Source organism: Eriocheir sinensis, chromosome 25 (assembly GCF_024679095.1).
Source record: "Eriocheir sinensis breed Jianghai 21 chromosome 25, ASM2467909v1, whole genome shotgun sequence".
In the NCBI taxonomy this organism is placed as follows: Eukaryota; Metazoa; Arthropoda; class Malacostraca; order Decapoda; family Varunidae; genus Eriocheir; species Eriocheir sinensis.
In genome coordinates, this window is record NC_066533.1 from 10,066,765 (window position 1) to 10,090,115 (window position 23,351).

Sequence of the window (23,351 nt, forward strand, 5' to 3'; positions counted from 1 at the left end):
TTCTAACCATTATCAGGCATCTGGGAACACTGGCGGAGCATTGTTGGAACCCAGGAATGGAGGAGTGGAGGTGTCTGGGAGGGAGTGAGTGATGCACGATGCTCCCACCAGAGACTACGCCCTCCCGTGCATAGCTGGTGTTAAATATGGCACCGAGGCCGACTTAGTGGCTCGTGTGGGCTGCAGTGAGGCGGTGAGAGAGAAGGTGTGACAAAAGATATGGCGTCGAGTAGCCCGCACCCAGACACCCACCAAGACACACCTCCGGATTTCACTCCCGTCGTCTCCTCCACCTCCTCCACCTCCACCTCGCCCTCACCTCCAGCAGTCACCATGGCGGGGGCGACGGCTGCCAGTCCCCAGAAGAGCTCACACCAACAGGGGCAGCCGTTCGAGCCCCTGGACAAGGCCGCCAGCCAGACCGTCAAGGTGGGAGGGGCTGCTGAGGGTTATTTTTTCGTCTTTTTTTTTTTTGGTCATGATGTGTTGGATTACGTCATGTTCCTCCCTCTTCTGTCTTGTCTTCTTTCATGTCTTTCTCTTAATGTTTATCCCTGATGTGTGTGTGTGATTTTTTTCTTCCTTATTTAGTCATGTGTTGCTTTTGTTTTTCTTTTTTGTGTCGTGATGTGTTGTCTTACGTCATATTTATCCCTCTTATTTGTTTTTCCTTTCCTCTCCTCCTCCTACTCCTCCTCCTAACAGTATTATAATCTTACTCGCGTTTTCTGGTTGGTTTGTTGATGTCCACGCAGCCTCCCCTCCCCCTTCCCCTCACACCCACACCCCTTCCCCTCACATCATCCCTTCCCTTCATGCCATACCCTCTCCCCTCACTGCCCCATCCTCTCACCCCTTCCCTTCACACTATTCCTCCCTGTGACACATCCCCTTCCTCTCACTGGCCTTTCCCCTTACACCATTCCTTCCTCCCACACTATCCCTTCCCCTCATTCCACTCCATTCCTTTTCCTTACCATCACTTCCATTCTCATCACAATATATCTTGACATTTCCACTCTTTCCCTCACATTACCCCTTTCCCTCACACTATCCCTTCCCCTCAACAGCTCTTTCCCTTTACCCCACCCCTTCACACTCACCCCATCCTTTCCCCTCACATTCCTTTCCCCTCACTCCACCTCTTCCACTCACATTACCCTTTCCCCTTGCTCCACCCTTCCCCTCACATCATCTCATCCTTTCCCACCACCCCTTTCCTTCACTATATGCTAACTTTCCCACCCCTTCCCCTCATATCCTTCTGCTTAGCCCCCTTCCCTTCACAGTATCTCACGTTCCCCTTTTCCCCTTACAACACCACCCTGTCACCTTTTACCCTCACATCACCCTGCCCTGTGTCACCACCCTCATTCCTCTCCCTTCACACCACCCCCTTCTTCCTTCCCCTCCCTTCACAATAGCCCCCTTTTCTTTCATTTTCACAATACTATTCCCTCATTCCTCTTTTGATCACCTTGTCCTATTTTCTCTCTTCCATATAACTCCCTCCCCTTCCCCTCCCCATGCATAACCCTGCTTCCCCTCCCCTCTCCTCTCCTCCCTTCACATTACAATGCCCTTCCCTTTGCTTTCACTCTACCCTGCCACACCCTTTCTCTATGTAATTGATTTATTTTATTTTATTTATTTATATCAACTTTCTCCTCCTCCCCCCCACACTTTGTTTTTCTTTTCAGCCATAAAATGAAGTGGAAAGCTTTTGTTGTAAATAATTCTTACAACAAGTGGGGGGAAATAGGATTAGATTCTCAGTTCAATCCTGCCTATTACTGGAGGAACACACAAGGCTGGATTTATTGTGACATCAGTGTAGGTGTAGAAAACCTGTTTGCCACACAAGGCGGGGGAGGCAGATAACACAAACCTCAGCTAGTAACTAACCACACAACACAGGAAAAGCTATTTTTTATAGTAGAAGATGAGGAAAGAATTGGTATATATAGCATTTAATATCAGCATTGCCGTAATTTTTTTATTAAGTTCAAACTAAACCCAAATCTCAGGAAAGGGAGAGGCTTATTTATGTATACCATGAATAAATTGATGAAATGGTAAGGAACAATTTTAGCTAATGAGTTTAATATACCCTGACATTTGCAGGGGCTGAGTTATAAGAGAACCTGATTGTCTCACTATGACCTCATCTCCTTGAAAATCTGTGTTAGAGTTCCCACGAGCCTTTAACAAGATGAACTGGATTATCTGACAAATGTTTAGATTAGATTTGTTAAGATTTAGATTAGTCACAATTGGAAGATAGCTAAGATAAGATAGTGGCTTCTTATCTTATTAACTTTGTTTTGTTTGCTTGTTTAAAGGTAATAGGGCAGCATTAATGGAATATTTACTTTAAATTCTTAATTCTCACGTTGTATGATGTAGGAACACATATTTTTTATTTTAGTTATTTCTATGACCATAAATGATTACTTATTGCCTTTTGCCATATTAGCATTTTAATTGAGGTGTATTTTTTTTATCTGTTATAGTAAATTTTCATACAATTTTATTATATATCACACATTAACATGCTTTCAACGGTTATGAAATTTATTACTTTGTTTTTTAATATATTTAATCTACAAGGCAAAGCTTCTATTGTTTGTGCCTCAGCTAACATCAATCCCAGTCACTTAGGCTGGAGACAAAGAGAAAAGTGCCTGGTAGCTGTTGCCCCCATAAGCTAAACATCCTTGAGAATAAACATGAATTACAAAAGCTAATTATTATTCTATAGTGTTAATGCACCCACAAATTACTTGTATAATTCATAGCCTAATAACAAAATGTGTCATGAAATTTTAACCCCACCAGCTAAACATCCTTGGAGAAATAAACTATTGCCCATTGTCTGCCTACCCCCACATTGCTTATATACATTATTGCTTACTAACTCTGCCCCTTATCTTTTCAGCTGAACCCCAAGCTAGAGTTGAGCCGGAATGACCTCCTGCGGCTCCTCTCTTACATGGAGGGGGAGCTGCAGTCCCGGGATGTGGTCATAGCCACCCTCAAGGTAGGAGGTCACACATCATCAGATCTGTTATGTCCACAGTGCTCCTAAACACAGTCCTTTTAATCTATGTGTAACTGTTGCCGGATATACACATCACCTTGAATGTGTATTTTATGCACTCCTTTATCATAATAGGTGTCATTTTTTTTGTTTTCTCACAAGCATAAGGAACACCAGCATTTTAAGAGATTGAAGACTGTGATAGCACCTTAGGAATCAGCTCACCTGCTAAACTGTCTCCTCAGTAAGCAGGGCTTAATGAAAATGGTTAATGCATGCCAATTCTGCTGTCTGAAATCATTTGCATAATTCCATATTCAGTTTTCCCTTTTTTCATGTACTGAATAAGTTATTGATACAAACATTCTTTCCTTCATAATGCTTTTTTATTGATTTTATTTCATAAATTTATTTATTCATTCATATTTGATATGTGTGTCCATTTTATTACTTCACTCTGTTCCATTCACCGTTTTTTGCTCCCCTCACAGACTGAACGCGTCAAAAACCTCCTCCAGTATGGGCGGGTGGGACTGAGTGACCCTTTCCTGGCACTGCAGAGGGACAGCATCGGCGGTTCGGTGGTGCGGGGTGGTGGGGTGAACGAGGCGGAGCTGCGGGCCCTGGAGGAGACGCAGTTGGCCCAGCTGGAGCACCTCATCGCCCAGCAGCGCAAGGCTCACCAGCGCATGCGGCATGTGCTAAGAGAGGCAGAGAAGGTGAGGGATGCTGTAAGGGCAGGAGGTGTAGTAAGGATGTCCTGTGTTATGAGGGTGAATGGGAGGCTGTGAATAGTAACGGAAAAGAAAATAGGATATCATCATCATCCTGGTATTCATTTTCTCCTCCTTCCCTTCTAGCGACACTCTCGGGTGGTGGCGGAGCTTGAGGAGGAGAGGAGAAAGCATGAGCACGACACAGCTCAGGGGGATGATGTAACTTATGCCTTGGAGAAGGACCGCACTAGACTGAAACAGGTAGGAAGGATGGCTTTAACTCTTGGAATGATTTTTTTTTCATTCTCAGCTGGGTACACATCTTTATTTCAAAGTAGACATGTAACTTTCAGTGACACATGTTGTCTATCTGCCTGCATCTTGTAGTAGCCAAGTCTGTTTTTGTGTGCATAGGGGAATCTATTTTTCTACTGATTGCCAGAAGAGATGATACATGAAGCCAATGACATTTTTTTCACCCCCTCTCATCATCTCATCATGCCAGCTCTCTGGGTCTTGTTTGCCAAGATAGGAGTGAAAGGGCCTCCACCTGTCTGTCTCCCCTAATCCAACCCCTGTTTAATTCCTTCCCCTCCCCTCCCTTACCAGTGTATCTTATCACCTCCATTCATTATCAACATTCCAATGTGTGCGGCTTGATTAGTAATGGTAATGTTTGGGTTATTGCAGCCTGAGTTGAGGATACTTAAGGTTGGAATCCATTTTATATTTTGTGTATTTTATAGTTAGTGCAATGTTTATTGCATTTATAAATTTTAGTAGACTGTCATGCAGTGTTAACTAAATGCTCAAATCCTCTGTTACTTCACTGAGATGAAGTCTTGTGCTTTTTCATAAATGTCACTATCCTTGTTCAACATGATCTTAATGTGGAAAATGTTTTACTTGTTCCAAATAAATTAATCATCAGGAAACCATTTTGCATATAAAGCACAAAGTGATTGTGTGTGTGTTTGTCACAGTGCATCTATATTGCCTCTTGCACACATGCTAAACAATCTTCACCTGTTCTATCGCACACCATGAAGAGACAAACAACAAATTGATGACATCTTTGACTGAATTGGCTCATGAAAAGAATACATTGGTATACTGTTACATGGGATGCCTTGGATCAGCCCAGCTGCATGGACTTGGGTTGAGTAAACCATGACTCATCATGATATTAGTCACTTTGGGACTGCATGACTCACAGTGGCTGGGTGTTTATGTCATGAGACGCACAGGACTGGCTGGTAGAGTTATGATGTAAGGATGATATTCCCATGGTCCAGTGGCAGAGAGGGGTCTGACAACTACAGTCATTTCTCTCTCCTAAATCACTTTTCTCCCTTTAAACTACATCTGTAACCATCAAGGATATTATATGTAATAGGCAAAATTGGCTTGTTATGTGCGGCCATTTATTAGTGTCAGAATATATTTTTTATATTTTGCTGATCTCTTATCAACAGATTTAGATAAGATACCATCAGTTTAACTTAAGACTTCCATACTTATTTTTCCAAATCCAAGAAGCTGTTTTTCCATAGAGAAAAGCTAAACCACCTGAGTATTAATCCTCAGGAGCTTGAAGCAGAAAAGGCAGCCAAGAAGAAGGTAGAGAAAGAGCTTAGAAAAGTACAAGAAACTCTAGAAGAGGAGCGAGGCCGTCAAAAGCAGATCATCTTGATGCTGGTGGAGGAGAGGAAAAGATTGGCGTTACAATATGTCGAGGAGAGGAAACGATCAGAAGACCTTGCCCAGGTGGGTTTGTGGGTGGAGGAGGGAGGGGATGTTAGGCCCTGGGAAAGAGCTCTTACGAGATAGCCTTCTAGTTGGGTCTTCTCTGAATTTGGCTGTCTGGGGTATTGTTGTTATAAATGATGATAATGTAATGTTTACTGAAGATTTTGGCCTTGCTTCTAAGTTAACTGCTTGTAGTTTAATAATTATTCCTTTGGGTAAGTCCCCACATTTTTTAGTACATGTCAAGATTATTGATGTTATTGATTAGGGAGGTGCTTAGTATATGAACATAATGATTTGCATTTATTTCAATTCTGTTAAGAACATGTAATTGATGTTGAACTTTGATATAACTAAACACCAAGTAAAGATGTGATATAGACTCCTAAAAATTATTCACATCTAAAGATGGTATCACCCATGACCTTTCAGATCCTTTCTGAAGAGAAGGGACGGATTGATTCCATGGCTGAAGGTCTTGAGGAGGAAAGCAAGAAGTCCCTGCAGATGGAAGCTGAGTTGGAAAAACAGCTGGCTGATTTTGATACTGAGCGACAACAGATGAGAGGACAGCTGACCAAAAAAGAGGAAAGGTTAGCATTTTCTCTTGGTCATGTTTCCTCTACCACTTACTTAATTTCTTTGTGACATCAACGGTGTTGAGAAAACTGCTAGTAACTTTCAATGTAATTACTAGGCACTTCTATTGACAAAAACTTATTGTTTGGCCTACAGGATCAGTGAGTTGGAGGCCCTTCTAGAGAAGCAGCAGCGGGAGGTGGACCACTACAAGAAGCAGCTGCAGGAGGCACATAATGTTGCTATGTTCCAGCAGACGTTGTCAGTCTCGCCACCCCGCATCGGCATTGCCACCCGCCCTGCACCCCCCCAGCTGCCCGCCAAGCCTGCAACCCTCACCCAGCCCCAGCCCAGGATGCCGGGTGAGTCACTCTGCCCGGGCCTCCAGCACACCTTCAGTTGACCACAGATTGCCATTCTCGTATAATTCAAAGAGTAAACAAATGTCTTTTCAAACTTTTGTTTCAATACCTTTTCTCTGTAATATATGTATTATATAATGTAGCTTACAATCCTGTTGCTCTTAATCAGGTTTCCTCTATTGATTCATGACACCCTTGAGCTACATTCCTGATGCACTCATACTTTGTGAACACAAGCACAATTCATGGCCTGAGCAACACCTTGTGTGTGGGAAGCACCTCATCATCAGTGTTGTAACATAACACCCGCTAATGAGCAGCCTCTCAGCGCACCTGGCATGTTGTATGTGTGTTTGCTTCAGGTGCATTAACTCCTCCCAAGATCACTCCCCGTGTAAGAGCATCTTCTCCAGGCCTGGATGAGGTCACGGGAGTACCGCTGAACATGGGCCTGAGTGTGGCCCCCCATCACGTGTCCTCTGGCCCTGGTGCCACCAACCCTTCCCACAGCGTTCCTCCTGGGGTAGCCGCTATGAGCAGTGTGACAAAGGCGGTACAACTCACTGCTACAGTCAACTCTGTGCCCGTGGCTGGCCCAAGTAGGTCCTTGTAGCAGTGATGGGTGTCCTGTCTCAAGCAACACAGCCTTGTTTCCTGGTGTCTTGTCTCACAGCGTCTTGTTCCCTGGAGTCCTAGTGTCTGACATCACAGCCTCGCTCCCTGATCTCTTGCTCTTGTTTGTGACTCACCCTTTGTTCACTGGTGTTTTGTCCCTAGTCACCCTCCCTTTACCTCAGATGTGGTCTACCCTGATATGCAATCTCTCTTATCAGGTGTTAGGCTCTTTGTAGCACAGACTATAGTCAGTTCACACATACCTATTAGGTGTTCATTATCATACGCTGGCAACCTGCGGTCACACGGCGTGTCCGATTTCGTGGATAATGTATGATATCCTAGGCATACGTAACAGTCATCAGTATCAATAATATGCAGGCAGTAATAACTAATACCATCAATTATAGTTGATTTTGAGTACAAATTATTGGTGCTGTCGCAAACAGCTATTTTGGAATTTAAAAGATCGCTGATTATAATTATTAAACAGTCTTGACACTCCACCACCAAAAAAATTAACAGACTTTATATTAACAAAACTGTTTGCAACAGTACTAATAATTTTTTAACTCAAAATCGACTATAATTGACGATATTTGTTATTGTTGCTTGCATATTATTGAAAGTGACAACTGTTTCCTATGAATAGATAATCATATGTTATTCATGGAATCAGACACGCCGTGTGACACCATGTTGCCAGCGCATGATAATGCACATTTCAGACTTGGGTGAACCGAATATAGTTGCCTGTCTTGCTGTCTTCCCAAGTCGTAGAACTTTGTGCCCCTCGTCCCTTCATAGCACTTGGTACTAGCTATATCCCATATCATAAATGTCATGCAACCAGCTGTTGAAAACTGAAAAAAAATTGAAATAAATACATCTAAATTATGACAATAAAAAGAAATAAAATAATTGGGCTTGGTGATTGACTGTATGATAATCCTTTCCACATTCTCACCTTGTTCCTGCAATCCCATTCCTTCCTCACAGCTACAGGTATTGCACGAGGGGTCCAGCCAGGCGTGGGGCTGCGGCCGGTGATGTACAGCGTGTCAACCTCAGAGGTGACCAGGACAGTGACCACAGCAGCCAAGAGCTACAGGTGGGTGTGTGGGTGGGTGTTTGTGTGTGAGTTCGAGTATGTGAGTATGTGGGTGTGGGGAGTGACTGTTAGTTTGTGTGGATGTGGGTGTAAGTTTGTGTGGATGTGAGTGTGAGTTAGGGTCTGAGTGTAGGTGGGTGTATTTACTTAGTTGTAGTAAATGGGGCCTGAGCTAAACATGTGGTCTTGTCTCCACACCTATATTTGTCTAGTTTTTCCTTAATTTGCCTCATATTCATTGCCTCCACATGTAACTCATTCCAAGTATTTGGTTTCAATGGGAAAAACAACTTTTTTGTGTTTCTAAGACATGTTCACTGCTGCATTTTTTTCTTGTGTCCCCATAACTCCCTAACTTCACTTCCCCTTTTCAATAATAGTTCTGTAATATCTGATTCCCCTAAGTCGTTCAAAAGTTTATATAGTTTTATCAGGTCTCCCCACTCTTCTTTCCTATAGTCGAAGTCTAGTGTTATCATCTGCATTTCTTTTGATCTTTCTTCATAAGTTAGGTCTTCCAGTTCAGGTACCATCTTTGTGGCTGTTCTTTGTATTCTTTCCTTTTTTTGTGTTTTTTTTTTTTTTTTTTGTGTGTGTGTGTGTGTGTGTGTGTGTGTGTGTGTGTACCTAGCTGTGACCAACGGGAAAAGAGCTACGCTCGCGCTGTCCCATCTCCATATCCACTCTTATCCAACTTTTCCTTAAAATCATGAATGTTTCTTGCACAAACCACCTCTTACAGTTTATTCCATAGCTCAATGCTTCTGTTTGGGAAGCTAAACTTTTTCACATCTCTCCTACACGTGGTCGCCCTCAACTTCTTTCCATGTCCTCTTGTTTTTCTCTTGTTCCACACACATAGGTCCTCTCTGTCCAAATGCTCCACTTCGCCACTCTGTACACCGCTATCAGATATCCTCTTTTTCTTCTCTCCAGGGTTGTGAGCCCCATGCTATTGAGTCTCTCCTCGAGTCCGATCTCGAAGTTCCGGTACCATCTTAGTTGCCAGTTTGCCACTCTCTGCACTCTTTCCAGCTTCCTTACGTTCCTCTTTCTGTGAGGAGACTAGACCACTGCTGCATACTCCAACCTTGGCCTTATCATTGTGCCTTATTTTCTTCATCATCTCCTCATACAAGTACACAAATGCTGTCCTTATGTTCCTCAGCAAATTCAGAGTTTGTCCCATTATCCTGTTGATGTGTTTGTCCAGTGACATGTTCTCTGAGACAGTCACTCCCAAATCTTTTTCCTCCACTCCTCTGCATATTATCTCACTTCCCATATGTGTGTGTGTGTGTGTGTGTGTGTGTGTGTGTGTTCATGCGTGTGTGCGTGCGTGTGTGTGTTGCAGCCACACCAATGTTAGCACCATCTTATACCCCAGCGCTTAAGATTGGTGGTGTTTGGTTAAGCTGGTGTGTAAAGGTAATTCTCGATGATACTTTTCTCATTTTCTTTGATTTGATATAACAAATGAAGTACTGGCAACATTGGAAAGGATCTCTCTTATATGAACATTCATCTGTATTTTCCTTTGCCTTTTAAGTGAATCATTAGGTTTTGTTATGTTCATGTAAAATGTTTTCCATGACTAGTAAGGATATTGTCATCCTAGGAAGTTTTGATAATTTGATAGCAAAGATTTGTTTTTCATAATACATTCATATTCAAGTTCAATGGTTATTCTTTGAACCCATAAAAGTAATTCAATACCAGGGAAACTTCTTCCTCATTGTCACTCATGCAATGTTTTGTACCATGAAATACCAAAGATAATCAGGGTATATATTTGGATTAACTGGCATTGTTGTAGATGACACAGAGGACCATTGTCTGTCCTCTTTGACCTTGAATTCCTTTATTGCGCTCTCTCTCTCTCTCTCTCTCTCTCTCTCTCTCTCTCTCTCTCTCTCTCTCTCTCTCTCTCTCTCTCTCTCTCTCTCTCTCTCTCTCTCTCTCTCTCTCTCCTTAATTAATTTGCTATTATCAATGTAAAAATCAGTTGTTTGTGCAAACTCAGTTCATTGTCATTCATAAAGTCTGTTTTATCTGTGCAAGATTCATTACTTTATACTAGGGTGACTGAGGTCTTGCAAGATGCTTCAGGTTTTCCTAGATAGGGTCATAAATGGATTATCTTTTTTTTTATAATTTACAAAGACTGGATTAGTTTAACTGCATTACTTAGCCTTTTCTTGTATCACCAGAAATCACAGTAGCTACATAGGCAAAGAAAGAAATTCTGTACTCACCTCTTTCCATGAATCTTGCTAAATCAGGGAGGGAAATGGTGTCCCAGGATTGATTGACTAAGGGTAACACTGAACATTGGCTGACTATTGGCAAAGAGAAAACATGCTTGCAGTGTAATGTAGTATTGCAGCTTCAATGCTGTCTGCTAAAACACTGTAATACTGATCTTAGATTTACTGCATGCAAGCACTGAATGGTCTGATGCAAGTCTGTGTAGGCCTTGTGAATGTAGAGAAGCATGGCTGTCTTGTATTAAAAAGTGACCAGCCAAGAAGGTAGGTCTTTTTTTTTTTAGCTCATACAGGTAGTATATTGTATTTAATAGAAATATAGAAGTCATAACCTCATTTTCTTGCACTTGGCAATTGTAGGACTTGATACTTGCCCACACAACTTCACCTATCTCTCATCCCTTGGAAACAACAGCAGTGATGTAGACCTCATACCTGAGGCACTTACTGGCTGCATGGTCAGGATCATTCCAGTAACTGCAAACACTCTGTTTTTTGTCTTACACGTATATCAGCTTGCCTCGTCAATTAGTCCTCATATTACCACACTATGTAATTTTTTGCAGTTACTTTTATTGAAATATTCAGACTCAACACCTACATACTCACCCAAATGTAAGGATGAACTCAGTAATTAAATCTAAAGTGAAATAGAATACATCACATTAGATGATTTAATCTTAGTGCCCAATCAGAAGGAATAGGTTCTTACAATCATAAAAGTAGTAAAAATAACTTCACATATCTGCTTGCTTAGCACTAAGTCAGGAAAGAGACAGAGGAGATATAGGAATGCATTCTACACAGAACAGCATCAAAGGATGGGATTCCTAAAGGCAGGCAAGTTGATGTGGCTCTGCAGACCTCCCTTAGTGTTTTATTCCATGCTTTGTAGTGAGTGCCCCCACAGGCCACACTCTAGCCCACCTCAGCACTTCCTAGCAGCACGCACCACAATGCACCCATGTTAAGGCCTGTACCCCTTAGCATGCCCTCAGTCACCCCATTGTATGGTAGTGGATATCTTAGTCACTATATACTTTTAGACAAAAGTTGCAGGTGACTTAGGCTGTGTTATGTTAGATCCATGTTGGTTGGGTTGTATCACTTGAGTATTGACCAGAGTTGTGTCCCGGCAGCCAGCAGCAGACACAAGACTATAGCCACGGTATGTTGGTATTTTACATTCTATGTGGCTTCACTCGTCGAGAGTAACTCACCGGAATTGTTTATTACTTGTGTTGCGATATGTTGCTGCTCCAGTGTTTGTGTTGTTTCTTCTGTGACATATGTATGTGTTGCTTCATTACTTTTTGCACCTTGTTTCTCAATCTCTAGACATGCCTAGATAATGCTTCTTAAACCTACTTCTTTCCTGCATTTTGAGAAAATAGAACAATACACCAATAATCTGCCATAGCCAACCAAGTCCCTCACCCGTGAACGCATCTCAACGGGTATTTCAATTTCAGCGTAAGCGAGAACGAGGCCGGGTGGACGGGAGGCAGCGAGGGTGAGGTGCCGGGCAGCTTGGCAGGAGGGGTGCCGGGGGCGGTGGAGCGCGGGGTGGTGCGGGTGACAGGCCCAGCAGGGGAGGCCAGGAGTCAGGCTCAGGTGGTGCAGGTAACCCCCCGGGTGAATGTGTCTGCCTCTCCTGGCACCAAGGTGATAACCACCACCCACGGGGGCAAGGTGACCTTTCACGTGACCACCAACGCGCCCACCACCACCGCTGCCCCTGCACCCCCAGCCTCCAATGGGCAGCAGCAGCAGACCCTAACCCAGACCTCAACCATGATCAAGAAGCCTCCACCACCCACCAGATCAACCCAGCCTGGGGGACCACCACCACCTGTTCCCCTCAACAAGCCCACAGCGGCCCCACCCGTGCCCCCCAACAAGCCAGCGGTGCCCCCTAAAAAAGATCTGGTGACACGGGTGGGGGCGGGGGGACAGGGGGTCTCGGTGGAGCCAGGTACGCCCATCAGTGTTGAGGTTAAGCCGCAGAAAGTTGGACCACAGACAGTTAAGTTTGGCATCACAATATCAAAGACAGCAGCGAGTGGTGGCGGAGGCCAGCCGGCGGGCTCAGGTGGAGGCGGTGGCCAGGCAGTGGTGGGTGTGGGGTCTGGGGGCTCTGGAGGGGGATCGGAGACCCCCGTGGCCCCCTCAGTGGAAGGGGGAGCGGTGTCCCCTCGCAGAGACGCGGCGCAGGTTGGTGGAGGCGGCCCCCCGGTGCATGCCACTGCCTGTGTGGACTCCCTCTCTCCCGAACTAGAGCACTTCCACCAGTTACTCATTAGCATGGCAGGTAATGCAGCCGCACAGCCTCACAAAGCCAACCTCCAGTTTGCAACCCCCTGTGATCCATCCCTTCTGTGCAGTGTTTGATCCACTACCTTGTTTTCCATTTTGTTGACATCACTATTATGTTCCAGTTTACACTCTGAATTAAGGCAACAACAAGGGAGTTGGAAATTGGAGATCTTCATGAAATAGACTTTGTAAAGGTATAGAAGGCCAGTTGTACCATATTACATGGATAATTATGTTTGCCCTAGGTCTTCCGCAGCTTTTCAGATGCTCTTAAGAATCAGGTAAAGAGAGTATCAGTGGCTTTGTGAATTAGCTTGGCATGTTTCCATTTAAATATTAATTAGTTCCTATATGTTTTTTTATTGCATGATACAGGATATCTGTTGTCCATTGCATTAGCTGAAGGGATGCAGTTGAGTATTGATCTTAAGTGTTTGATGAAGTTTTATTTTTGAGCAGGTTTGTATTTCCTTCACTTGGTTTTGTGCTCGATGGCATTGTCAGCTTGTTCCCCGTAGATGTTGATTGGAGCTGATTTCCTCCCACACCCTCCTTGGTCACTCTAGACCTTTGCAACAGTTCACCTGCCAGTGACTGCACACAGCAGCGAGTCAGCGCTGTGTGTCATATGCCCTGCAGATAACCTGATGATTTAACTCACCAAGATTGTAATTGAAAAGTGATGCTTTGGGACATCTGGAATATTTGTTTAAGTGAAACAGCAGTTTAAAGCTGTTTCACCAGATCATTATTGGTGTATCTTGAATTGTATCATCGAGATAGTTGCTAGGTATGTCTTCATACTAAAAGTTGAGACAGACAGAATGGCAAAGGATCTAAAAATTTGGAATTTAAAGCCGAGACATACTAGGATGGCACAGTATTTATTCTGGGTTTATTACTTCCCACAACGTGAACAGGTAATCTACAACTTTTTACTCGAGTAGAACAAATATTAGCCATAAATTTTACAGCATTCGCACCCTGAATCCATCGTCAGTGTGCCAAAGCACAAGTTTCCTTGTCTATTTGTGACATCTCTCATCCTAAGTACTGATGGCATCATGGGCAACAAATCTCTCTCTAGGTAAAGTTCAAGTAATGTTTTGTGGTCAAACATCCAAAACGATGTCATGTCGTCACAGCAAAACTGTTGTTAACATCCCTTTTACCATAATTGAATTAATATGTTGAAAATTTAACTGACTAATAGAAACTAAAGTTTAATGGATTTAGTGATAAATATTTTGAGCTTTTGCAAGAGCATGCTTTCTTTCCTAGAGGAAACCCTTTCATGATAATGAACTAAAGTGCAGAACAGTTAAATTATTTGCTTTATACTGTTATAGAAACTGTTTGCATTGTGTGCATCTCCTGTGACTAAGTTTTTCCCTGAGTTTAATGTGTTTGTTCATAACAAATATAGTTGTGTTTTAAATTTATAAAACATAATCCTTTGATAGTTAAATACAATTCTTTTAAGTGTTGTTAAAATGAAAGTTTATTTCAAGTTATAAAATAGTTTGTCAGTGGATTATCTTAATGTCATTCAAATTTTTCCTTTGTATTTTCACTTTCTAAGTTATTTTTGGGTTGTCTGATCAATTTATTGTATAATTGAAAATAGTTATTGTTTGGATAACTTATACTTTTCTGTTGGAGGCATTTTCACAATAGCTAAGCACTTTGGTCTCATGTTTAGGAAGCAGAGCTGTGGAAGAAGAGGGTGGCAGTAAGTAAGCACAGGATATTGTTGTTAAAAACGGTCTTACTTAGACATTAATTTTATAGTCACCTTTTTAAAGTGAAGCAGATATATTAGGTTTAGTCATCATCATTTTCATTAGCATCATGTTCCTGCTCACAGACATAGAGGCCACCAGACTAGTCTCAGTGTAGGGGTCAGCAGATCCATCTTTCCACCTATCACTGCCAGTCCCTGGAATGATATGTCCCTCACACCCACAGGCAGGGCTAGAGAGGTTGTGTGACTAAACATATCTTTGTGTACATCTGAGGGTAACATTGCAGGTCTCAAGTCTTCTCCCTTCTTGGCGACTCCTTAGATAATGATACAGTGCTCCTCCTCCCATCCCCAGAGAGAGGAGCTGTGCAGGCAGGATGATGCGTGCTGTGTCTTTCCCTTAACATGTGTGACTTGCTCTAGAGCATCACTCCTTGTGCTGGCTGTGTGGCAGGATGCCTTGGATGTGTCCTGCTAGGAATCCTTTCTTAATATGGTCTTATTTGGGATCTGAATGGTTGTAAAACCAAACATCTTTTCATATGATCTAGGCATTATACTTTGTATTCACATCCATTTTACATTTATAATGAAGTTGGCATAGTTTTTAAGTATGCATTTTATTGAAGGACTTAACCCTTTCACGCACCATGACGCGATTCGCATCAAAACGGAATCGTCTACATCTGAGCTTTGACCCGAATCTCGTCAAAAAACTTTTAAAAATTCTCCAAAAATAAAGTATTTTTCAGAATTGCGTCAATTTTTTTTTTGCATCAAAGATCCAAGCTAGATCTATAAAATAAACTAATCCTCAACTCTCTCGTGCCGTTGGATTTTAAGTAATAATTGCCCGTGGCTTAGTTGCCTCTCAGCAGGCACCCTGTGAGCGCGGACTGTCGTCCCTTTAAATTGTGCCCGGAGCCTGGTAAGCCTAGATTACAGTTGTCAGACGAAATTGGTGAAATTTATTCTTACTTCCAATGTAAAGTGATCGTGCTGTGATACAATATTTTGTTTTATATTCGCAGGGACCAGTAACTGTTGCTATTAGAAAATATGGCTAAGAAATTATCAAGTGAAGAAATTTTGAAACCCATTTGTACAGAGCATGATGATGATTCTCATGAAAGTGATGGTGATGGAAAAGGTGAAAAAAGACTCCAGCAGAGAGTGTCAGGGAGAGAGACTTAGTGGTATTTATTATGATTATTAATCCGTCTGGCGAAGTTCTTCCAGACAGCAAATAGGTGCGCTAATAGTCACGTTTGTTATTATTATCAAAACTCTATTCCAGACAGAATTGACTTCTATCTTGACCGCCTTGACCTGCCCGTTGTGTTTTGTTTGCTGCCCTTGAGCTGTTTCTTCTACTGGAGAGAACAGAATAGATAGAAAAATATAGTTTTCCTCCATTTTCTCAAGAACTACTGGTCGTATGAACATTTCAATGATAGCGTTGGAATCATCATAAAAATTCCCTTTTATTGGCATATAAATCATAAAAAGTCAACTCAGGAAGTTTCGAGCTACGAGGTGGTGAATGTATGCATTTCTTATTTATCTTTAATCAATGTTTTTTTCAGAGTCAGTAAACTTTCCTATTTATTTGCATTTCTTGATGTTTTTTCTTTCACAAGGCAGAATAATCTCTTCTGATACATAATAATGCCAGGAAAAAAGAATACTCGTGGGTGAAATTGATAACATGAAAAAAAATTCGCCGCACGGTCAGGCCATTCCGCAAGGCACCCTACGGATCCCCAGACGGATGTCGCAGTGGAAAGAGAAACTTATTAAACTTTTGGTGTGTGAAAGGGTTAAGAACTCAATATTTTCCATTACTGAAACAATACACTTATGATCATGAGGGAGTTCATGTCCTGCCACTCAGCCATAGAAAATTTTAAAAATTTCCCTTACTCTTGGAATTGTAGGTTGTGCTTGGTGTACACTAACTGGCTATTCATGTGACCACGATGACTCAGATGGTTAACAAATGTTGAAACTTTACTGATCATGTGGTCTGCTAGGAGTTAAATTGGAAATGATATGAAAAAAGATTTTAACTTTTTATAAGTTGTTACATTTACTACTAACTTGTTTGAAACAACAGATTCAGTGCATTGTGAAGTGTGTTCTAACCTTGTCACCAAAGTGTCACATCAGAGCCTTCTGCATAGTCATGGAGGCAACCTTTATTGATCACCACTAACAGATCAACAGGACAGAATCACATCATTCCCTTAACATATTCTTACATACTGCAGTCAAGGTGTGCTATCTAGATTTCCATTCATAATTCTCATAATGGCAAAGATTTTATGCTCCATTTACATTTGTTTGAAGTAGACCATTCCCTGCTTATGACTGTGTTGCTTAGCGTAGTAGTTGTGTCTGTAGTGTAGCGCTTCACTGACCCGTAGAGTATTTCAGCAAAATTGAATTCCTAGGAACTGTTTGCCACCTGCCTAGATAAGGACAAAATACAGTAAAAAGCTAGCTTGTGGAAGATGGTAACATATACATAGATGCTAGGGGATCAATTAGAGGCTAATGATGAATGTAACTGTAGCTGCAGCATACGGTACTGCAAATGTTTTTAACGTGAACAAAGTTAAGTATGATTGGAGGCTGGATAAGTTCAATTGGAGAGGAGAAGGATGCATGGAGTTTTCAGCCTGATAATTGAATATTTTGTTGAAGCATCATGTGTGCATTGATAGGTTAATGAAGTCATTGGTGATAGAAAAAGGAGCACATCTTTTCAGTGTCAGAAACAGCATTTGTATTATGAATTTTTTTTACTGTAATGCATTGTGATATGTTTTACTTTTTGTTACAGGTTTAAATATTCCTTAATGACCTCTTATTTAGCATTTTAATTTTAATTTTGCTACATTAAATATAGGATATTTGATTTGTGGTGTAACAAACTTATTTGTCTATCTGTGATTAAACAAAATTCAGGTTATGTTGTAGAATTATGTGGGTTTTCAGAGTGTAGTTTTGAGGGTTTGGTAGCATATCACTGTGTTGCTCCTAGAGTTGTGCTATGTGTGCATTTACTTAGATTACAAGATAGATTAACATTATTTGATGTGTTTCAGGTTCCTCAGACGTAGCAGTCCCAGCCATATCAAACCTAACTTCCCCCTCCAACCCCTCCTCAGCCCCAAACACACATGTCGTCTGTTCGTCCCCCTCCCAAAGCCCATGTGCATCCCTGCCCTCTGTTTCCCCCTCTGGGCCCTCCTCAACACACCTGCCGTCCCTCTCCCCTCTGCCCCACCACTCCATTTCCCTCAACACTGACCACGAAGGACATGCCTCTCTGTCTTCCCCCATCGCCATACCCCTCTCTTCCCCGCCACCCTTGCCTGCTTACAGCTCACTCAGTAGTCCCTCCTCCGTAGCAGCTGCCTCCGTCTCTCTCTCCCAGTCTTTGCTGTATCCCCCTCTCCACTCGCCCCTCCCAGCGTCCCCTGCATCCCGTCTGTCAGAGTCAACCCCTCAAAGTAGCGCATCCCTGGGTGCAACACCTTGGATGCCATCATCATTATCACCATCATCCACCATCATCAACACCCCCACTGCCACCACCACCACTAACACCACCACCACACTCAACTACCACCACCACTCCCCTATTGCCACCTCCATCACCTCCAACACAGTCACAACTTCTAGCACCACCACCACCACTACTTCATCCCTGTCTGGTTCACTGCCACCTCCCTTGCCACTTGGTGACTGCCCTGTTGTCCTCACCCCCATGGAGGGAGAGGACCTGGAGCCCCCACACTCTCCACTGGATGTTTCAACGCCGCTCACCATGGATGGGATGACGGCCCTCCACATCGCAGCACAGGGCAACAATTGGCAGTAGGTTTTGTGTGTGTGTGTGTGTGTGTATATATATATATATATATATATATATATATATATATATATATATATATATATATATATATATATATATATATATATATATATATATATATATATATATATATATATTCTTGTGAGTGTGTGTATACATGTCTGCATGTGCTTGTATGTTTGTTGAGGACTGAACAGTAACATGCCATTCACCGCCACGTTATTAACAATCTTCTTAGTATATTTTAATGCATTGACTTTGGAATAATGATATTGCTGGGATATTTGCTGACTTCCTTCCTAATCTGTCCCTCACTTTTCTTGCTTGCCCCTTCACCAGCAGCTTCGAATCCAGGCCAGAAACCAGAGCCTTGTTGTCAAGTGAGTGGCAGATCCTCTATTACCCAACACTTGTATTGCTTGTGTGGTAGTGCACTAATGGGAAAAGATTGCTCACAGGAATGGGTTATATTAGAGGTGTATGTGGTGGGTCAAGATGGGATGGAGAAAGTAATAGATGTATGCATGGGGTTTGGTGTTGGTGTAACAGTGAAGGGAGTGATGGAGTGGTTGAATAGATAAAGCAAGGTACTTAGAGGTGGTGTGAACATGTAATAATGAGTAAGGATGACTGAACAGTATATGAGGGCAGGATCGAGGGAGAGTGTGTCTGGGGTAGAGCACCAGTGAAATGGATCAGTAGAGTGGATGAATATTGGAGAAAGTTGGTAGGCAAAGGATTGAGTGTGTAGAAAGGGAGTACCGGAAGAAAGTAAGTTGGAGGCACTAATGCTGTGACCACTCCCTTGAGGAAAGCTCCTGTGATGGCTTAAGGCATTAGAGATATAGGTAGATAGTGTTTGCTTTATTATGCTAATTTTCCACTTTTGACTTATATGAACTTATTCTTGCAGGTAACTCATAGTAGTCCACTCTTTTTAGCTGATCACACTGTACAGGTTTTGACATGACTTCTCTTGCATGCTTTCTTTGCTTTGCATATTTTTCAATTGAATTATTAGTTGTTGCTTGAGTTTAGTATTCCCAGTCATTCAAGAATTCTTGTTTGTTTTAGTGGCAGTATTAGTCAGAAAGGTAGAGACACCCTCACTAATTCCTCAGGTCAGTGCCAGTACTTGTGAGGTGCGGCGGCAGTGTTAGCGCTGAAGATGATGAAGGCCGCACCCCTGCTTACTTGGCCCTCCTGTATGCCTGCACCCCTGCTGCCGCTGCCCTTCTAGCATTCCCACAATCCTTAGAGCACACCACCAAGGTAGGTTATCTCTGATGGCACTGTAACAAACTGTAATGTAGAAAATAGTGTGGAAACTAGACTCCTTGCCTGAGGCTTATTTTCACATGTTAATTAGCCATGTGGTATTGCTCCCCAAAATTCTTTAGTTATAGGCTGCTGTCTGTCGGCCCTATTCCAAGGTAGGAAAGTCTTCCCTTCACCATTCTCTACACAAGTTCCCTGCCCTCACTTTTCATTCTGCTCAGGATGGCTGCAACTACTTACATGCTGCAATAAAGTCAGCTGAGGCGGAGTGCGTGGAGGTTCTACTGCAACACATCCTAGCCACCGATGATGGACCACACCTCCTCCACTGGCTGGCTAGCGGGCCTGACCATCGAGGCAGCACCCCCTTGGCCCTGGCTGTGGCCCACCCCACTGCTGACCTGCTGGCTGCTCTTTGTCATGCTGGGCTAGACCTCCCAGCCTTGCTGAGTCATGATCCCAGCTTGTTGAAACTTGCATCTCCTGCCTGTCATGCCCTGTTCTCCACTTCTAGTAGGTAGAATTGTATTAATCATTATCAGGCTTCTAATTCTGTAGTTGAAATTCTATCTTCTATTATTCTTAAGTTTCCAATCTGCAAAATCAAAAAATGTGCTCCAAGCATTTTCTCCATTATGAATATCTCATGAAATGAAAATATTTATTGTCCACTAATGCCTTCAGGGGGATGGATTAGAGTTATGGATAGACTTGTTGATATTGTTTGATGAGCTTGATTTTTTGGCTGATTGAAAGCAGCATCACTATAAACATGGCACAACCTGCAGGTCAGAGTGAAAGCACTTGTTCTGTGTGGCTGGAGGGGCTGGACCTGGACAGGGTCACAAATGGTGATGGAGGCTGCAGCCACAAGCAAGAGGATGAGTTTGAGTCAGGCAGCGGCAGCAGCAGCAGCAATGAGTATAGGGAGCGCTGGCCCATTGGAGCGGTGAGGGTGACCACCACCACCCTTTGGGCTGTGCTGGAGGAGGCCCTCACCTCCCTTGCTCTGCACCATCTTGACACACTGGCCAGGTGTGCCCCTGTTTCCATTATTCTCTTTGGTGCAGCTTCCCTTTAGTTTTGGTCCTCAGATTTTGATATGTCAGACAGTGTAGAATTTTATACTTTGTAACCTTTGCATTTATGTTTTATCACACCTTAAATACAGCCCTCTTATAGGAAATAGATGTATGACTGGCAAGTCATTATGGGTGACTTCCACCCAAAAAGGGGAGGATCAGAGGGATTTACAATAATTTCCAATTACCTTTCAGAAGTCACGGCCCGAGTAGTGTCAGCATGGGTGGGCGTCACAGCAGCGGCAGTGGCAGCAGAGGTGAGCGGCGGCGTTCAGACCCATTGCAGGAATTGGAGGTAAACTCACCTCACCTCGGCATCACCAAGGCAGCGATCAGTCACTTCTCCATCGGCCACCACAGATGGACACGGGTGAGTTTGCTTTGGTAGTTAAGTTTTTATGGCTCAGAAGAGATGCTGAGAAGGACACTGATGGGCTCAAGCTGTGTGATGCCCCTTTGGCTTGATGCCAGACAGTCTCCCTTGCATATCAATAGCCCATGATTGAATACATAGCATGTTCCATGTAATGGCCCAAAAGAGATGGGAATAAGGACCTCGACAGCCTTGAGCTGTTAGGCGCCCTTTTGACTTGATGTCAGAAAGTCTCTCGCATTTTGAAGGCCTGTGTTTAAATCTCAGCAGGTTGTTGGGAAAAAAGTATTCTCTCCATACCACAGCATTCAATTTACGTGTTTCTGAATGAACAAGAAACTTTGCATCAGTAGGGTTCATAACAGGGGAAATCCTGTCCATCATCCACTATTTCCTAAGTCAAATTATGATCCAAAGAAAGTTTGTTGAAAGCAAAAAAAGCTGCCCAAAATCAATAACCCATCAATTTTCTTAATAGTACTATGTATAGATTGATGAGTTAAGTCTTTGATATATAGATAAACTTTGCCTAGTTATCCAAACAGCTTAGCAAGGTAAAATTATTTCATCACTAAAAGATTCATTAATCAGCCCTTTTATCTCCAGGGTGAGTATGGATTGGTCAGTGGACCGTGTGACCTCCTAGCAAACACTGGCAGCCAGGACATCTGCATCCACCTGAGAACCTTTGAGGCAGCTGCTTACTCCCTCCTTGTGCCTGTGCCTGTCCTCAAGAACTACCTAAGACTGGTGAGTGAGACTCAACTACTGGATGAGGATGAGAGAAGTGGAGCTTATAAGGACAGAGTGTAAAATAAACCATAAATAATCTACGGCAGCCAGTGTGTATCCTTAAGGGAGACGGCAGCAATTAATAGAGAGACAGATTTTCCTCTTTACTAGAGATATTACTGTGTCCTTTTTTATATATAGGGAGTGCATTCTCCATAAGGGTGTATGCATTTTACAATCATCATCCCCCATATCTGTAACCAAGCAGTGTGGAGGGCCACAGACTTCATTAAAACAAATAAACATCCTGAATAATGAGAGAACACAAGGCTGTTTGCACCACATGTGTACTGAGTCATAGGGTGATCATGGCATAGTCTTAATTCAGACTAAGTAGTGTTCTAGTTTACTTTCATTGTGATTTTTCAGTCTCTTCCTTTTCCTCCCTCAGATGGAACAGTCTCAATGTGTGGTGGTTTACGGCCCGAGGGACAGTGGCAAGTGCTCCCTTGTGAGGTGCCTGGCTCACCTCAAGGGCAGTGGCAGTGGTGTTGGAGTCACCAGGATTGACCTTGCTCGGGGTCGGGCAGCCAGCTTGGAGTCAGTGCGTGGCGTGGCAGAGAGTGGCGGGAACTTGGTGTTGGAGCACGTCTCAAGGGAAGCCTGGCCAGCAGTGTGGGCCATGATGCAGGGGATCTCTGGGGGCACAGTGCTGGTGACCATGGATGCATGGCGGCGGCCAGGTGGTGGTCAGCTGGAAGGGGGTGTGCTGTGGGTACAACTCCGCCACGACCGAGAGCCATTGGTCTCTACCCTCTCCCGCTCCCTCATGCGCCTGCTAGCGTCCCAGCATTCTGGGGTGCTGCCCTCGCCAGCCTCCCACACCCAGCGCATTGTTGAATGGGTCACTGCTGCCTGGAGCCGCCTTGCTGCCACACTCATGTCCCTGGGCTTCTCTTCAGCACTCCATGGTCCACATCTCTTCACTCAAGCACTGTGTGGAGCTGTCAGCCCCAGGGACATATTGAGGTACAGTTGTGAATTGCTCTCCTTAATATAGATTCTTTTCAGTCTTAAAAATCATCAGCAATACTTGATTCCATCTATAGGCAGGGTGGGAGGTGTAGAAAGAATAAAATAGCTCTGAAGTGGATCACACTGCGCATTCAATCACCATTTAAGTAATGGCACCCAAGACGAGGCCCCTGGGAAGGACCAGACCATCACTCACAGTATGGTGTTACACAGTCCATCAGAGGACTAACTTTTGACAGTAGCATTCAAGTTACAATGGGTACAACCCTCTCATGCATCCAGCCTCACACCTACCCTATCATTTGACAACTCTTGTGTGTGCCATTTTCTTTTCATGCTTTCACAATCTTTTCATCATACCCTGTAATATTTTCAAGTCCTTCCAATCTGCTTTCTCATCAACACTATTGATGCATACATTTTCTCTTCACCACAGTTGTATTCTTCATTCTTTATATTATATGCTCAT

At 43.1% G+C, this 23,351-nt stretch overlaps 1 protein-coding gene across 6 annotated transcripts in view; it reads left to right on the forward strand.

Annotated features, from left to right (window-relative positions):
• The first annotated feature begins 31 nt into the window (after positions 1-31).
• The window catches only part of LOC127003327 (cortactin-binding protein 2-like), a 29,208-nt gene continuing 5,888 nt past the window's right edge, over positions 32-23,351 (forward strand). The window contains exons 1-18 of one of the 6 annotated variants that reach the window (XM_050869830.1): positions 32-429; positions 2,939-3,040; positions 3,532-3,759; positions 3,901-4,017; positions 4,447-4,467; positions 5,344-5,523; positions 5,938-6,098; positions 6,241-6,446; positions 6,809-7,045; positions 8,061-8,172; positions 11,912-12,750; positions 17,610-18,384; positions 19,504-19,654; positions 19,882-20,173; positions 20,449-20,695; positions 20,938-21,112; positions 21,722-21,865; positions 22,299-22,876. In XM_050869830.1, coding sequence (XP_050725787.1) covers positions 220-429; positions 2,939-3,040; positions 3,532-3,759; positions 3,901-4,017; positions 4,447-4,467; positions 5,344-5,523; positions 5,938-6,098; positions 6,241-6,446; positions 6,809-7,045; positions 8,061-8,172; positions 11,912-12,750; positions 17,610-18,384; positions 19,504-19,654; positions 19,882-20,173; positions 20,449-20,695; positions 20,938-21,112; positions 21,722-21,865; positions 22,299-22,876 — 4,775 coding nt within the window. In that variant the 5' untranslated portion in view covers positions 32-219. The remainder of the gene's footprint in view (positions 430-2,938; positions 3,041-3,531; positions 3,760-3,900; positions 4,018-4,446; positions 4,468-5,343; positions 5,524-5,937; positions 6,099-6,240; positions 6,447-6,808; positions 7,046-8,060; positions 8,173-11,911; positions 12,751-17,609; positions 18,385-19,503; positions 19,655-19,881; positions 20,174-20,448; positions 20,696-20,937; positions 21,113-21,721; positions 21,866-22,298; positions 22,877-23,351) is intronic. The other 5 variants (XM_050869831.1, XM_050869835.1, XM_050869833.1 and 2 more) reach the window with 5 other exon arrangements.